This window comes from Zootermopsis nevadensis, unplaced genomic scaffold (assembly GCF_977971745.1).
Source record: "Zootermopsis nevadensis isolate Lab colony 2312 unplaced genomic scaffold, Znev_1.0 Znev_ptg000022l, whole genome shotgun sequence".
Classification (NCBI taxonomy): Eukaryota; Metazoa; Arthropoda; class Insecta; order Blattodea; family Termopsidae; genus Zootermopsis; species Zootermopsis nevadensis.
The window spans coordinates 14,215,756-14,233,631 of NW_028259154.1; the positions used below are offsets into that span (position 1 = coordinate 14,215,756).

The 17,876-nt window shown below is 36.3% G+C and overlaps 1 protein-coding gene across 1 annotated transcript in view; it reads right to left on the reverse strand.

The window, feature by feature from the left end:
* The window catches only part of LOC110839745 (uncharacterized), a 276,902-nt gene that overhangs the window by 35,499 nt on the left and 223,527 nt on the right, over nucleotides 1-17,876 (reverse strand). Inside the window, exon 5 of the mRNA XM_087353670.1 lies at nucleotides 16,325-16,372. Coding sequence (XP_087209796.1) covers nucleotides 16,325-16,372 — 48 coding nt within the window. The remainder of the gene's footprint in view (nucleotides 1-16,324; nucleotides 16,373-17,876) is intronic.

Here is a 17,876-nt window from a genome sequence, read left to right on the forward strand (position 1 = left end):
TTTCTGTCTTTGGGTTCTTGCGCTGTGTAGTCTGGACGATGTTTACCAACGTTTCAGAGGTCATACTGCCTCCGTCATCATCGCCCTGATGACGGAGGCAGTATGACCTCCGAAACGTTGGTAAGAATCTACCATACTATAAGGCGCAACTACTCAGAAGACAGAAATCTTTACAATTATAGAAGTTTGTGCATATCATACGCTTATCTTAATACGTTTTTAGGAAGATAGATGAGCAGTCAGGTGCTAGTGGGTTACAACCTGGAACTGAACTCGAGACGAGGCAGCAGGAAAACTCAAGAGAATGCAACTAGACTCGAACCGTGGCAGACGCTATCTACTGGACAATAAGTGGCAAACCTTCATCACAAAGGCAGAACAGATTGGACTGTCAGACTTCGTGATGGGAGGAATTTAGTAACACTTTTTTTAACAGACGGACAAAATTAACATTATAAAAGGCGGCGCACAGGAGAGATACAACAGGCAAATGGAGAGAACGGAATAATGAGGAGCCTTGTAATTTGTACTCTTCGCCCGATGCAATTAGGGTGATTAACCCTATCACGCAGACGCTTATTTATATATTTAAAAATTCAGTCCATATAGTTAAAAGAACAAATGGTTAATGGCTAATCAGAAAATCATCGCTGTTTACACCGAGAATCATACGAAATCCAGAAATAAAACATGCAGGGATATTTTCTGTTAAAGCAGGTGGTAGATATAGTTACCGTTGACCTTGAAATGGTTAGATTAGGAAGGATACGACGTTAATATGCAACACATGTAGGAAAAATTGTAAATAAGTACAAATGTAGGTCGGTCATGATATAATAATAATTATGATTCTGACACTAATTTATTTGTCGCTTAATACGCAATCTTTGAAAAAGTGAATCCATAACAGAATACACTTGATTCGTCTCCGAAATTACTGAAAGGGTTTCGGTTTAATTTCTTGTGGGGTTATTCACTAAAACCTTGAGAGAGGATTTAATTGTGGCTTGAACCTCTCCAATAGGAAACATATGATCACAGATTAAATTTAACTGATTTTCTCAAAAACGTATCTTCGGACAACGAAACAAATACACAACGCATAAAGTATGAGTATCATTAGCATCCAAAATTTCTATTTGAAACAATCTGAAACTGCAACATTTAAAGATATATATGAAAAAATAATGGAGAGATTTTTTCTGTGTGATATGTGATTAACTTTGAAACAATCGATTTGTATCAGCAATAACTGAACATCAAGGACATGACGTATGCAAATATCACAAAGAACGTATTTGGAAATGAAGGTGTACAACTTTCCACTCTTGTCTTCACACAAGAAGTAATAAATTCTCTAGAAAGTTTTGTACAGTTCTCAACAACAGACTTGGTAAATTGAATGGCTTCATTCAGATTTTGGAGTAATAAAACCCCCATCACCGTCGGGACCTGCTCTCCGGCGCCATTTAGATAATGTGAAGAGGTCTCCTGTTAGATTCTGTTACAAACTTACGTGTACATCAGCATTAAATTGCGCTCATCCGTGACCAGCAGACGAACCCAGTTTCCAGTCCTGTATTTCGAAACGAATATATGTTATACTGAACACACCCGAAAGTAACACAATTTTGTTCCTTTCGAGTCAAACACAGTCTCAACACATCCGTTGTAAGAAATCTCACCTTAACACCAACCACTATAAATATTTTACGCTTTCGTTTCTAACTAAGCGATAGTCTAAATATCCGTGTCAGACTTCTCGCAATGTGTTCTAATTTAATATGAATATAAAACTATAAAAACGCATATGAAAATATGTGGAATCAAAATTATTGAATGCATTTCTCCATGCTATCTTGTGTATCGGGCAGAAAACTGAAAGTTTTGACATCTGAAGAATTTATTGATAAAGCGAACGGAAGAAAGAGATTGGCAATTATAAAGTTTATTAAAATAGGTGGTTTTGCATATTTAGGTCCTATGTCAAAGAATAATCTGGCTTTATTCAAAATACAGCATACTGTGTTAAGTATCTAGACAGTAAAAAATGTTCAGTTCATTAACAATCACAATGATAGGTGTTTCTCCTTAGATGCAGATGAAGCATATTGAAAATATAATCAAAGTGTTTATTATAAATTCAAGGAAAGTAAATATCAATGCTTCCTCATATCGAAATAAGCTACATTTAAATTAAATATTTTAGTACGAAGCTTAATTATCGAATCTGATTAAAATCTATTTATCAAGACGGACATGACAATCGACTGAAGGACATGGTAGAGTCAATGGGCCCTCAAGCAGAAATCAAGAGATCGACACAATTTTAGAAACTAAAAATCTGGTATTCAAATTCCTACAGAAAATTTATAATTTATAAAATCTCAACTCGAAAACTTGAAGCATATTAATCATTAAAAATCAGACAGTGCTGTGTACACGGAAAAAAAACATAAAAAGTGTAGCTCCTTGTAATCGTTTAAATTAAACGTTTTACCAATAACGAGCATGAAGAAACTCCTGCTGTTCAACAGATCCGATAAATATCAAGCAACTGTTGCAAGAGGATTATTTAGAACTTTGGACCGGTGCCATCTGAAACCAGAACTGCAAAGTAAATGCCACCTGTTGGTGAATTTGAAGATTTTTGACAATTTATAGCTTATTACAGAACACTGTTCATCATCTACTACAAAGAGTTGGTTTATATTAATTTATATAACGACTATGTATCATCTATGACAACTTACTATAACTGGAGAATTAAAAACAACGTGGGAGAAGGAAGGATGCCTATATTAACATTTCAAGGGCTAGAATAATATTGAAACCATCGACACATAAAAGTTGCTCCCGATTACGATGACAATTCTGGGTAATAACCTTCCAATAAGACATCAGTTAAGTAGCCCTAAACTTAATTAGTCACAAGTTCAACCAGCTTGATTTTATTTGACTTCATCAAGACAATTCACAACTTAAAGATGACTATTTTTTTATATGCTGCGCCGTGGGTTCTGGTACGATTTTACCGACATTTCTGAGGTGCTTGCTACTTCATCATCAGGGCGATGTGTAAGCCGCGAGCGGTTTATTCGCCGCCTTAAGAACCTGAAATCTCACCAAATACATAAATGGCCTACTTAACGAATGCGTTCCAATCTTTAACAAATCACCGTCAGTATCCCGTATTAAAGCTGATTTGTCTGTCAGTAGAACAGTGTAATTAATCTTTTAGCTTGTGTGTCATGCAAATAAATTATGTGTTTCCTGAAAAGAAAATTCAATAAACTTCAGATAGTTAAACTTGTGACTATCAACTGTAGTGTTCGAAAATGAGCCGATATGACTATTCTTTCGAGACGTGAAGTTATTTCGTCTTACCATACAGAAACCATGACTTTTAAGTCAAGAAACTGGATCTTATCCAGTTATTTTGTGCATGAATCATAACAGGATATTGGAATTCCACTCGAATAAATTCTCCAAGCACAGTAATATCTTTATAATACCACCATTAGTTTAATCTTTGATCACAAGAAGGCACTAGTATTGCTTCTTCAAAAAAGAGTTAACGATGATCTTACAACCGCAGGCCCATACATAATTCATTGCAAAAATATAAAAAAAATGATATGAAACCCCTTCCCAATGATTCAGGTCGCAACGTAGAATTATCCCAGAGAGGACTAGGCTATAAAAAGAATAACACGATACACAACAATTAACTGGATTCTGCCTGCAGTTTGCAAGCACCTTCACGCTGCATAGGTTAATCAACGTTAAGACATTTTACACCTGATGATGCATCTCTTGCTGACCACAAGAATACTGAATTCATTAATAAAATTAATGTATGTCGAGTGAGGTTTTTCTCTTCTCTTATTTCCATTTATATATTATCGATTTTATTTATCCATTCACATATAAATTTACAAGTATTTTCGTACATACCTTTATTCCACAGCATTGTTATAATTTATAATTCTCCTCTAAGCTACAGTCTCCTTAACAATAAGCCACTCATGGACCAGATGATGGAGACAACTAACATCTCTTAAACGATATTTTTTTAATATTAATAATATATTTGGTTTAAAACTATATACAGAGATCTGTGGCCGCCTAACACCAGCTTAAACGATATAAACTGCTATCAGACTACAAGGCACAACTACCCGGAAAACAGCAAGTCATTTTCTACCTAGCATTCTTCCCTCCTCTCTTGCTTTAGAACGTTTTAATAAAATTCTAAAATATCTTCTTTGTGTCCACATAGAGAGAGACTTCCTCTGTAAAACTTTTTCTTCAACCCTTTCAGTCTTCAAGTACCAGTTTTAAACCATGCTAAACAAAGAGGGCTGTCTACTGGGTTGTAGCGCCGCGTAGCCATCTTCATATTCCCCGCCGTGAGTACTTCAAATCGTACATGTTAAACAACTCCTATTCACTGTACAGCAAACTGCTTATTCTTCCATAGCCCATACATGGGTTAGCTCTCGTGACAAATTCGATCTGCAGGTTATAAGAGAACAGATATGTCTTGAAAAGCAAAGTGTATTGAAGAAAGTTCTTGTGAGCGTGTTTTGTGTCACTTCTAAAATATTTTGGACATTACTACGAAGTTTGAATGAATGAATAAGCCCTGGTCTGCGATCCAGCAAGTCAATCATTGCAAGAAGTTTAGTTGTAAACTTTGTTGTTGTTCTCCAAATATGGCCAACAGTGTGTTCAAGCAATTAGTTACTAGATCTTTTCCTGTTTTATCTCTCGCGCTAAGAACCACTAGATATATCTACTTTGAACAATTACGATATTCAACAATATCAGAGAAAATATCTTAACTTTTATTTTGTTATTAAAATACTTGTCAGCTGCTAATGTTGTCTGCAGGGACTTGGACATATTCTATACGAAAATTGTTACACTTAATTACATCCTACAATAATCTAACTTACTTTATTTATCTACATTTTTACTACAAATATACCAATGTATTTAGTAGCAATTTTACTTTGTGTATGGACGTCCTCTGCACTCATGTATTTTATAGTAACCTATTTCTATATTTATTATTTTGTTCGTGTGTTCGTCTCTGTTCTGTATCTGTAATTGGCCTTCTGCATGTTGGTATAGCACACTAATAATAAAGAATTGAATTGAATTAAATAAATTATTGTAACATATCGGTTGTTCTGGAAAATACATGCAAACAACTAAAGGGAATTTCTGTGTAAGTGCCGAACTCGTTATGAAGATAATTGATTCATATTCAGAAAATTTCAGAAGATTTATGGCGACAAGGAAAACAAACACAGCAAACGCCAGGTGTTGATCAAATTCCGGGAGAAATGAACGAAGTATGGGATAAAATATTACACTGTGAAATTAAATTATAATTATTTATTAATAAGCCATGGTCAGAAGCCTTCAGATCTAATTTACATTTCACTGTGAGCTCCACAATTCTGTTCCCTGTCAATCCTGTTCTGGGCTGTGACGAGGTACGGACTGGATTTAATCGATTAAGTGGTGAGTTAAGTCGCGGACAGTTGTGGGTACAGTAGCAAAGCATCCGAGTTCCAAATTAGGACAATTTCTTAACCACCTGAGCGACTATCAGGTATCAATCAGCGATAAATCTGTCCACGTATGTTTACATTCAGTATTATCGCTTGCAAACACGAGCGCGTGCTCATTAGACTGGAAGTAATGTGTTTACGCCCACATCGAGCGGTTTATATGATAATTTGTTACTAACTTTGTTCAAATATTGTTTTTAATTTCCTCTAGAAATAACATTAGCGCTGACAAATTGAGCAGGTTATAAAAGCTACGTTCTTGGTGAATCGTGGTTATTTACATACGGACCATCTTGACGTGAAGTGAGCTGACCGCTCCTTAACTTTCTAAATACAAACACGGAAACTTGTAATAAGCACTTCTGCGCCTGACCCAGTATGCCAATGCTAGAAATTACTAATAATTCGAATAGCTTACACGAATCAGCTGCTTAGGTAATTTTTATTTACGAGAATTATTCTCTCAGCTAAGAGAAGATCATGAATTGGAAGCGGTCGAGAACAAGGAGAATATTTTGAACAAAGAAAGATGATATGACAGGAAGCTGCGAAAAATTACATAATCAGGTTCTTCATAAAATATAAGAGTCATGAAATGAAGAATGAGATGGTCAGAGCATGAAGGAAAATGAACATTTAAATGTTTTAAGCGCAGACTGGAGGGTGAGGGTGGTAGTGCTAGTGGTATTAGTAGCAGTAGTAGCAGCAGCAGTAGTAGTAGTAGTAGTAGTAGTAGTAGTGGTAGTATTTTATTCATCTTAAATAAGGTGAGACAATGTGGATGGAATTTATATGGTTCATGACAGAAAAAAGGCGAGCTCAGACGGACAGGTATCCTCACTTGAGGTTTTCGTGGTTTTCCTCAGAACTCAATATATTTATTTTAATTATACGTCAAGGAATTTACCTCCCATATCCGTCCCAATTCATCCGCATATACAAATATTCTCTCATGCTCCTCTCTACAACCAACGCAGTTATTAACACATTGTTAAACAAATGAAAGTAGTGAAAATCGAGAAATGCAAGCAGTGTTTTAATTAAATTTCTTATGACAGCCGTCGTAGATTCCCGAGGTGTAGCTGGTAGGATGAAGTTGAAATTCATCTTGAATAAAAAATGTAAGCAATATAATGGAATATAAATTGCTTGCAACAGATTAAAACGGAGGGCCATTGTGCTTTGGTAATGGAATAGGCCTATACGATATCAAGAAACTTCATGCTTAGAGAGCTATGGAATTCTTGCCACAGAATAAATGATTTATTCATTCAACAAAGGAAGCAGGTTACGAGAAACACCTGTTGAAGCTTGTTCAGGACACAGTCAAGTAGCGTGACTTTTGTGGTGACGGTGATGAACTATCAGGCTAGGTAACAACACAGAATTTACAGAGCAGCTTATGACTGTTGAATACTAAGGCAATGCATCACTCAAGAAGTTTAGTTTCTTATGTTGTTTGCTGATAAGTTACTGAGTCTCTGACGTGTAAACTTATAATGAGTTAATACATACAAGATGCTTTATCCTAATTAATATTGACAGAGCTCTATCAGAAATATTTTACCACATCACTGATATTTTTACAAACACGGCTGGCTACGAAGCAATTATATGTGATAAGTCTGAATCTCTACCAGAAAGTAACCCAATCATCATGGGAGATACAGACGCACATGGGAAGATAGTATTACAGTGAATATTAAATAAACAGTGAATGAAGATGTGTATTGGATTCGTGTGGTTAAGGAAAAGTCGGGTGATGGGCGGCTGTGAACACCGAAATTAACTTACTAATTCAATGGAACAAAAGAAGACGGATTTCCTTGCTAGCTTTAGAAGAAAGTCTATGCTCCACGGTATTAGTTGATTATCTCTAATAATAATTAGGCTCTTTTCTCTTATGATGAGATGGACATTTAGCACACATGGCGAGATAAAAATAATGGACCGAGGGTATGATAATGTGCTGCTTGATCAACGTTATTATATACCTCATGGGATGGTGATTTATAAAAGTGGAGGAACGGTGGACTACCACAACTCTCACTTTAAGTCACATGAGTTTGATCCTGAGTCTATGTGAGAAGAAGCCAGCGTCTAACCGCCTGACCCATAGCACAGCATTTTATATGAGAGAAATATCAGCGAGAAATTTTTTAACTGGCTGAGTCAGTAACACTTTGCTGGATGCAGTTAATTGTTTTGGTTTTTAAAAAAGAAATAATTTGTAATGATGGGTCCAGCATAAATTTCTTGGTGTTAGAGAAGTTGATACTTCAAGTTGTAACACCAGACAGCTTAATTTCATATAGCTACTGGGTTAAAACAAATCACTTAAGTTCGGATAAATGTTGAAGTGTAAAATTCTTGTCTGAGATCAAATAAGATACAGGCATTTTAAGTAGTGTGGTGTGACACCCGATCTGGATCTGGCTGGTGTTTGTAACAAAATAAGGCACCCAGCGTTTCTAATGATAAAAATATTTATTTAATTTAAAATAAAGTTGTCAGAACTACGTAGTAAAATATGCTAATGAGCACCAAGTAATTCTAAATTATATTCCTTCGTGTTATGAGTTTTATAAACTAGAAAGGTGCTTGAAACTATGCATTGCCCTGGGCAAAGACGACGAGAAAACTATTTCAGACACAGACAAACTCTTTCCTTTCCAACAAATAAATATTTAAGCAGCAGCAGCTGTATTTATTTACAAAAAATGGGGGACTCATACAAAGGAGACCCAAGTTCGAGTTCAGATCCGTCTATGGTCATTTGTGCATTTACTTATTCCTTGGAAAAATGAGGGATTAGTCAACCTGCACTGCATGCTACCAACATGAATTATTAATTAAAGAATGATTCCGATAAAATTAGGTATGTTACACTTATGTACACACGCAGACACACGCCAGTATTATTGTATCGATGTATATTAAGTTGATTTCACAGTACAAATATCATGCACATATCAATATGTTGGTTCTATAACAAGGAAAGCTATTCTAAGAACTAGTTCAAATAACGCAGGTTCAAATAAACAAAACTGTTCCAAAAACAATAGAAGTGTGACAAGAGAATGCTTGTGTTGATTATTCTCTTATCTTAGGAAATTCTAATTGGACGTATATCTACAATGGTTTCATTCACACTTAGTTGTGATTTTGACTTCATCTTTTACTTATACAGTAAAACCCCTCTAGTTGGACACCTCTATATCCTGGACACCCATCTATATTGGACACTTTTAATTGGAACTGGCAGATATCCTATAATTTTACATGTCCACAATACCCTATATCTTGGACACCCCTTTATCCTGGAACTTGGTCACCCCTTTTGTTGTAAGTTGGACAGGTGCATGCATGCACTTGGCTTCAATGCTTTTATGGGAACCGTTTACAGTTGGTATTTTGTTATATTGAATTTCTGACTGATGAATGCCTTCTACCTGAGGATTAGCTTATGGTTGAAGGTGTGAGACATTGAGCACATCATTGGAATGCAGTGAAAGTGTATAGTTATTCCTTTGTTAAACCCTTCACTGGACTACAGTAGGTATTGCTGGTACAGTTTTAACTTTGTCAGTACAGTACAACCCCACTATAACGCGGGGGACGGGTAAACCCGCGTTATAGAGAAATCGCGTTATTACGGGAGTGCATCAGAAAAATCGGTACAAGTACTGGACGTACTGTACGGTACGTACAGTATTGATAGACTATCGCCATTTAAGAGTATACATACTTATTTAACTATGTTACGATTGATTTTTACCGAAAAAGTAATAAATAATTAATTTGGCTTGCATTTTAATATAATTTTGAATTCTGTGTGAAGGATAATTGATGAACTTTTTTTCTTTTTTGCTGCACTATGGGGGACATGAGGTACCCGTGTTATATCTGGAATCGCGGTATAGCGAACCGCGTTATAGAGGGGTTGTACTGTACTGTGCTTGCAACTGAGTTAAACAGTGTTAACAGAAATTACAATAGTTAGATTATGTAAGTAAATAGATTACATTGTCGGTAAACGTAAAGTATTGGTGCCCTTCCCTTTCAGCTTATCCATATAAGTTTAATTTAGTGAAAACAAAATTTGTAAAAATTTAATTTACTCTTTTGATTTTTCTTATCAATAATTTCCTTTTTGGGAAGGGCTCCATAATACTCAACAATTACCACATTGTCATTACACCACAATTTGAAAGGATGATTTTCCCCTTTCCCTCTATCCTGGACACCTCTGTAAGTTGGACACATTATCGTGGAACCGCAAGTGTCCAAGTTAGAGAGGTTTTACTGTATATTTATAAATATAATTTCCTTCATCCCTTACTTATTTGTCTATATATTTTTTGTTTAATGCTCTTCAGCTTGCGTCCACACTTTTGTTCTTACAAATGTATTTTTCCTCAAAATTATGTCATAACAATATGTGCACAATTAATTTTAGTGCAATATCTTTTCCACGCAAAGTGCAGGAAAATATGTTACAAGATCTTACATCCCCACATGTAAGTAGTCCATGAGCCTTTCTTTATATTTTAATTCAGTAGTATATGAATTATCTATCTAGCAGAAAATATAGTAACTTAGGTAATTACAAGACAATACCGTCAATTTGCTGACACAAAACGACAAAGGCGTTGTAAATTACATACAACGAGTTAAAGTTGCGTAGAACTGGTAGGAACAGTGTCTGACCTCCCTTATTAAATGAATAAGATAATTTAAATGTGAAGTGACCAAGTAAATTTCCGTGACAGCTAGTTATAATATCAAATAAATGAAGGTTTAATTTTTATGTCTAGTAAATAAAATTAAGCAATTTGTGATTGCAATCAAAAGCTACTAACAGTGAAGTTATTTGCTGAATGGAAAATAAGTATTTAACCAAGTCTATAAGAATCAGATGAAAAAGCACTCTCGTTCTTCCATACAATGTCGCGTCCAAAGGCTGAGGATTAGGGAGACCAAGTCTAGCAGAACTGCCAAAGATTCGTAAGAAATATTAAGACCCTCTGTCTGAAGTGGGGAATTTAAGAGAGGAAAGTCTCTTTTAAAGAACATGTTTTAAGACAAACTCAGCAGACAGTTATCCGCGGTCAAGGCCAGAATTTGAATCACACCTGCGGGTATGGAATACAAATACTGAGACCTAGGCGCAGATACAAAAAAAGCGTGTTTAATACGAAGATAGCTGTCTTCTGTATTATTGCACTGAGTAGTCTGGTAGAATTTCACCGACGCTCAAGACATGACTGCTACCTCCATCATCGTTACCGCTTTAATGGCGTAGGCAATAAGCACCTCTAAAACGTGGGTCAGTTTCTGAAAGACTACACGGCGAAACATCAAAGAAGATGGTCATCTTAAATTCATCTGGCCTCAGGATAAGGCTGGGAGGCTGTCTCTTGCGAACACGACAATGAATCATCGGGTTCTGTAAAAGGTGGGGAAATTCTTGATCAGCTTCAACAAGGACTCTATTAATTTCAATTATTATATTTTCGAGCTTTCTTATTAAAACTTTTAAGAAATTAACGCATAACGTGGAAACCTTATCTCCTGGTATGCACCTATGAACACTCCTCAACGGTACCAGACAAGTTTTTATATTTGTTATCGATGATTTGTTAATACGGGTTAAAAATTTTTTTACAAGTAGTTTGTACTGAAGTTTAAAGACCCTTTAAAATGGTTCCTTGTATAAAGAATTAAGATCGACAGCTTTTATTTAAGTTTTTTCATTTGATAAAATATAAAATTAAAAATACCTAACTTTTAAAGCAATGGTATTTGATGCATTTGAGAAAAATTAAATCCGTCAGTTTTCGCCACCCGCAAAAACGAGTAGCATTCCTAAAGCAAAGGAAAGCAAGTTGTTTTTCTTTCGCGTAAAAACTAAATTACGGCTTTTAGAAACGAAGTGGGAGTTAATTGAGGTCGAAAATTAAGACAAATCGTCACACGAGTTACGAGGCAGCCTCCTGCTGTCAACCTCCAAGTGCAAACAAAAAAAAAGTTACTTCTCTCACCCGAACAAACCTCGGTTACAATTCGGTTACATGGCCCTCATAATGAAGGAATTTAAAATGCTTTGTTTCTATGTGTACAATGTTAAGTGGAGTGCGAAGAAGCGACTTGTATTAACAAGTTACATACAGGCATACCTTGTTTTATTGCGCTTCGCAGATACTGCGTTTTTTACAAATTGAAGGTTTGTGGCAACCCTGTCTATCGGCGTCATTTTTCCAACAGCATGTGCTCACTTTGTGTCTCTGTGTCACATTTTGATAATTCTCGGAATGTTCTCGCATTGTTTTTTAGGTATAATGCTATTGCACACTAATATAGACTACAGTATAGTGTAAACATAACTTTTATATGCACTGGAAAACCAAAAAATTCGTGTGACTCGCTTTATTGCTGTGGTCTGGAACAGAAACCGCAATATCTCCGAAGTATGCCTTTATTCTTCCGCAAAGGCTTTCCTTTTATGACTTTCTCATCAGCAACCGTGGCTATTACACCGAGCGAGGGGATCAGAAAACCCCACGTTAACCATCTTTTTAATAAAAAACAGGTATTAATAATGGGTGTGAGCGAAACACCTTCTGCGAATTTTAGAAATCATTTTTTATTCTTTTGTTGATTCTGTTCTGGGCTGTGACTCCGTGTATTTTTCCAGGTGTTTACGAGTGCCAACGTTTCGAAGAAACATACTCTCTCCATGATGATGGATGTGTTCTGGGTTGTTCAGCCGTACATTCTGGTAGAAGTTAATCGATTTTCAGAAGTGCGCGCTGCCTCCAAATTCAGGTCTATCATCGTCGGTATTTGATATTTTTCTTCGTGTTTAGCAGTGTGTTAATTCTACACCTGGCAAATTTTATGCAAATTACTTACTATCCTACAAACGCAGTAGAATTCTTGGATTCTGAATGATTGAAGACTGTAACGGAAAAGCCAATCATCCGCTTATGAAGCTTTTAACTATAGACATCTGATCGCAATAAAATGAGGTATAAAATGTAGCTATGAAGGTGGCTACAACGTGAAGAGGAAAATTCTTGACACATCTGTAGGAATAAGCTTTTATGGGACAATGCACAGGGATTTAAAGGCAGGAACTAATATATTTTAAATTATAAATAAATGGCAGTTCAAACATAATAGCACCGAATTTAAATTTGGTTTAACAAGGGCGACCCATTTAATAAAACTCATCTTCCTTACATGTAATTTTGAGAAGCAGCAAGACGAATTTAACTCTGTGGAAAAAAGACTTCTTGAGATGAAGATAGTACTGAGGTTGTCAAATTCCCTGTCTTTAATGTAATCGAACGTTGCTGTATTCAGAATAGTCCGCAGTTGGTATCTAACCCGAGCCATACAAATCCAATCCACATCATCACACTATTTATGGCCCATTTAAATACAAGTGTATAATCGACTCTCGTTGTACGTGGGGGGGGGGGGATTTAATTTCTACGAATTGCCTCTACATCAAAACGCGTAAAACTAAAAACGTATAACATTCCCGTCGATTCTCTGAGTAATACTACATGAGATCCCTTAATTTGTTGTCCCAAGAATCAAAATGTTGGGGACGAGCTACAGAAAATGCGCGCTCAACTCAAGTGGGCTTGAGTAACAGCTTCTACCATGGCCGCGATAGGATATTGGTCATGATACTGAAGTAAATCCGCGGATAACGAAAGCGCGTATAACGAGATTCACCTGTGGCGTTTACAGTTAGGCCTTCCATGTAGTGTTACCCTTCACCATCTTAAACTAAAATAATGTGCGTATTTCTCATTTCTCCCATGCTTACATACTATGTGATCTGCCTTTAGCGAAGGCTGTCGGTTATGGAGGTTTCTTCTCACTCTTATTGATCTCTATTTTGGATCTGAATGTTCCAATTAGCACTGCCTCCCAGACATTCACAATCTGGTAGGTTGGTAGTAAAATTAACTTATGTTGAAAATTGTATAACGCAAATGCAAGAGACAGAAAGCTGTCGTTCCGTATTTAGATGCATAAGAATGAGAATTACAACAAGTCTAGAGTTTAGCGGATGTAACAAGAGATTCGAATTAGGTTTTGCGGTTACAATGCAATAAAATACTGGTTTTCCTCACTCCTGGATATATAGCTTTAGACAATAATCTTTTTCTTGCTATTTTTGTTTCTAGAAGGATAATAAATGTTTGCACTAAAAACTACTCTGGAAGCATTTGCCCCCCCCCCCCCCACACACTTTGCCGATCTACCTGATTACACAAGAACCTCAGCAATTAACCTGTGGTTGACGACACTCCTAGAAGTGAAAGCTACACGTCTTGTGCTCAAAAACAGAACAGAGGCTTGCTCAGAAGTTGAATTTTCCAACTAGCAGTATGTAGTACAAAACAATAACTACAGCATTTCGCGTACTCAAGTTTCGGACGGAGAGAACGGTCTCTACATAAGAGGTTAGCTACGAAAATGTGCATTGAGACATCGCGGACAGTCGATTATGGGCGATCCTTCCGGTGGAAAGCCTAGCGTAGGGCTATGAAAGTCTAGCCTAGGGCTGGGAATCCCTCATTGTAAACCAATTCGCCTTATGTAACTTTCACAATAACCTCAGAATTTCATGGATTCATTGCAACGAGCATTTGGTTCTCTAGCCCTTGGGATGCATTGTCTATAGTGAGAAGCAGCTTGTCAGCGTGAGACGTGTGTTATACTGGCTCAAGATAGTGTCCAATGACCACACTGTTAAGTGCTCGGTTTCTTGGAATGGTTAAAATTAAATAATGTCGACTGATAGGATGATCAAGAAAAATGAGTTCGGAGGGAAGCGGTCATGGCGTAATGTATGGTAATACCCAGGCATTTGCCTGGAGGAACTGAGGAAAAACGCAAAATACTTCTGATAGAACAGCAGGACTTCGGGTCAATTTATGAACATGGGACCTCCGGTATACGAAGCAGGAGTGCTAACCACTTTTGTGACATTCGGTTGCTCCGGGTCTTCGTATTAGAAATTTGGTTAGTTACTAACCAGTTACAGTAACAAGTAACACGGAGCAAACAATAATACATGTACTGATTTCTGTCTTATGTTTGGAATTCTAAACATCATCGTTTTATATTATTTATGGTAGCAAAAAGTCGCTGTTTATACACACAAAATAAACATTTATACAAACTACAAGTGCACCGTATAATTTTTACAGAAAAATTAATATTTTACGGAATTTAAATATGGCTACTTCATAAAACTGGCCTATATAAAAGTTTTATCTTTACTGTTATAAACTCAAAAATATTCAGTGTCAAAATATACAGGCTGTCTCAAAAGGTTGTATACATACAAAGTTAATATTCCGTATTGTGTATACATCTTTTTGGGACACCTGTAATTCTCAATACAAGGATTACGCCCAGATAACAAAGCGTTTACGTTATAACCCTACAAAGGCGTAGTGAACGCCACAAAGTCTGTTTTGTCAGCCAATCAATGATGCATATTACGTTCTGGTGACGGTATCTATTTTCAGTTCAAAGCAACTACAATCACTGGACACGGTTGGAGGGATACTTCAGTTACAACGAAGAAACGTACATAAAACTCGATTGTCAGACAATACAATAACTTTTTTTCATTTGCGAGTTTCAATTGTCACACGAGTACATCATTCATTAAAGTAACTACCGAGCATTAGGTGTAACGGTAAAGGTCTCTGCTTGATTTCTTGAGTTACCCGATTCGAATCTCTGTAGGGCTACTGGCTACCTCCCAAACGAACTTCAAATTCTTAAATCCTTTTCGAGAAAAGAATACCAACATGACGGCCGCAGGTATCATGATTAGAAACAACGATGCTTAATAATTATAATAAATGGAATAAATAAAATATATATTTTATATTTCTCACTGCAAAAATTGGGGCCAGGGCATCGTAAATCATGTGAGCTATATATACACTACAGAATACATTTATCTTAATTTTAATCTTCGATTTTATTGTAAAACACTTCTCTATTTGTTTTCTATGCCGGGACTAAATAAAGAGAAAGACATTAGTTTCAAGTCAAAAACCAGTTCTGTCAGAATTCATAAATTATCTTTATGAAGAATAAGTGCATGAATCTCCTTCCAACATTCAGAAGTTAAATTGATTTTACCATATTGCATCCCCTCTTCCTCTCAGACCACAAGAAATATTTTTGTTTTAATACTTGGCCATAACAAAACTAGGCGAGTAACAAACACACTGTGCAGAATACTAGATCAGATTCATTTAAAGACTTTTTTCAACTTCATAATTTAGGCCTGTACATTGGCGAACGGCAGAAAAACAATTAACTGAAAAGCATGTGACACGAAGCGACCGCGGCATATTTTAAAATGCCCCCTAGTGCTACAACAACTGAATGCCGTCCTTCGGTGATGAAACATAGAATTAAAAGAGATGTATACAAAAAACAAACAAACAAACAAAAATCATGCTTATGCACGTCGTTTACCATGTTAAAACACGTAATTTCAAAAGGTTGTTTATGAAGCATCATGCCACGAAAGTATGTGGATGACTCGACGTAAGTTCCATCAGTGTTTAATTCAGCCCTTAACAGTGATGAGCTGTCAGCCTTATGCTTCGGGTTTCTTTAACCCCTGAATCCCCTGAAAACAAAAACTACAAGTAAAACCACAAGAAAACCAAATGTAAACTCACCACCGACGCCTGGCCTCCTCCGCTTCTGAAGAAACGCGTTCCTGCAATCTGCAACAAAACACAACGTTATTACAAGAGTTTCCTCTTGTGTGTCTATTGCCGTCAAGGAATAGGGCGTTGAGATCGGATGGAGCAGACGGCCTTCAGATATTGAAATTGTCTGCAAATGTGATGAAACAGTCGCGGACAAATCAAAAGGAGTAGTAGAACGATGTAAAACGTTACACAGGGCCTCGAATTTTAACGAATTATTTGATCGAGGAATAATATTAAAACAGGTATTATAGATATAAGGTGAGAATGTTTACTGGATTCTTCTGACGTAGGATGGAGTCCAGTGACGGACTCTTGTAAAAATAGCAATGGAGCTTTGGGGGTTTCATAAGAAGGAAAGAATTTCTAAGAAACCTGATCGACTTTAAACTTCACATGAAGAACTGTGCTCTTTGATTTTTTATTTCAATTATTATGAGGAGAATTACATAAATGTCTAGAGATAGGAGACTAATAAGTTTGATAAAACTCCAAAAACGATCAGGAGAGTATATACCTCTATTATGAAGCGTGTAGGAACTAAAATTTCGCATATGACAACTTACTCTCGCCCACGCAGGGTACAAAAGACATAGGTATGTTGTACTAACCATTTACAGTCAAATCTCGCCTAAAAGACCTTACAAATAGTAGATAATACAGTAAAAAAGCAATGCTCTTGGGTGCTCTTGTATGATATAGAAAGATAGGTGTACTTGCCGGATGATCAGACGTATGATAAACTATCGGGTAAGAAAGATTGAAGATTAAGAAAAAACCTTTCTTAGATCTTTCGGCAGTAGCACTGTGCCCACTCTGCGAATAGTTTATAAATCAGTTCGTACAGCAAAAGAAGACATAACACTTCACCATTACGAATATTAGTTTGTTAAGGCTGTTTAATGAGATAATAGCTGTTTATACTAAGAATTATATGAAACTTAAAAAAAGCTCAGACTTAAAGATTGTCAAGCCGATGGGACATATATGTACCAGTAGGTTTTAAAGAGTCAGTGAAGGCAGAGAAAAGTAGTGTACGTTCAGTTTTAATGAATACAAGTTTCTCAAGCTGCACAAATGATTTGATCAACGTACCCAATTTGTTAACACACGTTGCAGTAACTCATTTCTCGTGACAATCACTTTACGTAAAGCTTTATATGACAATTGGAGTGGGTAGGTACAGTGAGCTCCATAACACACAACACTTCTTAGGTGTACGAGCTGAATCAGCTTTGAACGGCAATGTAATGATTACGACACGGATTAGTATTAGATTAGACTAAGCCTTCGATAGCACATACATAATATGTTACGTTATTATATTACAAATCTGTTTTAAATCAATGAATTTTTTGCAAACGTTTGCGGTACATAACGTACATATCTTGTAGACACCAGAAAACACTAATGTTTATGCCAGATAATTTTAGGGAAGTGTTGTTATAAAAGTTGCAACATTAATTTCACCATGTCCTTCTGTCGCACGTAACATCTCAAAAACAGCTGAACAGGAAAT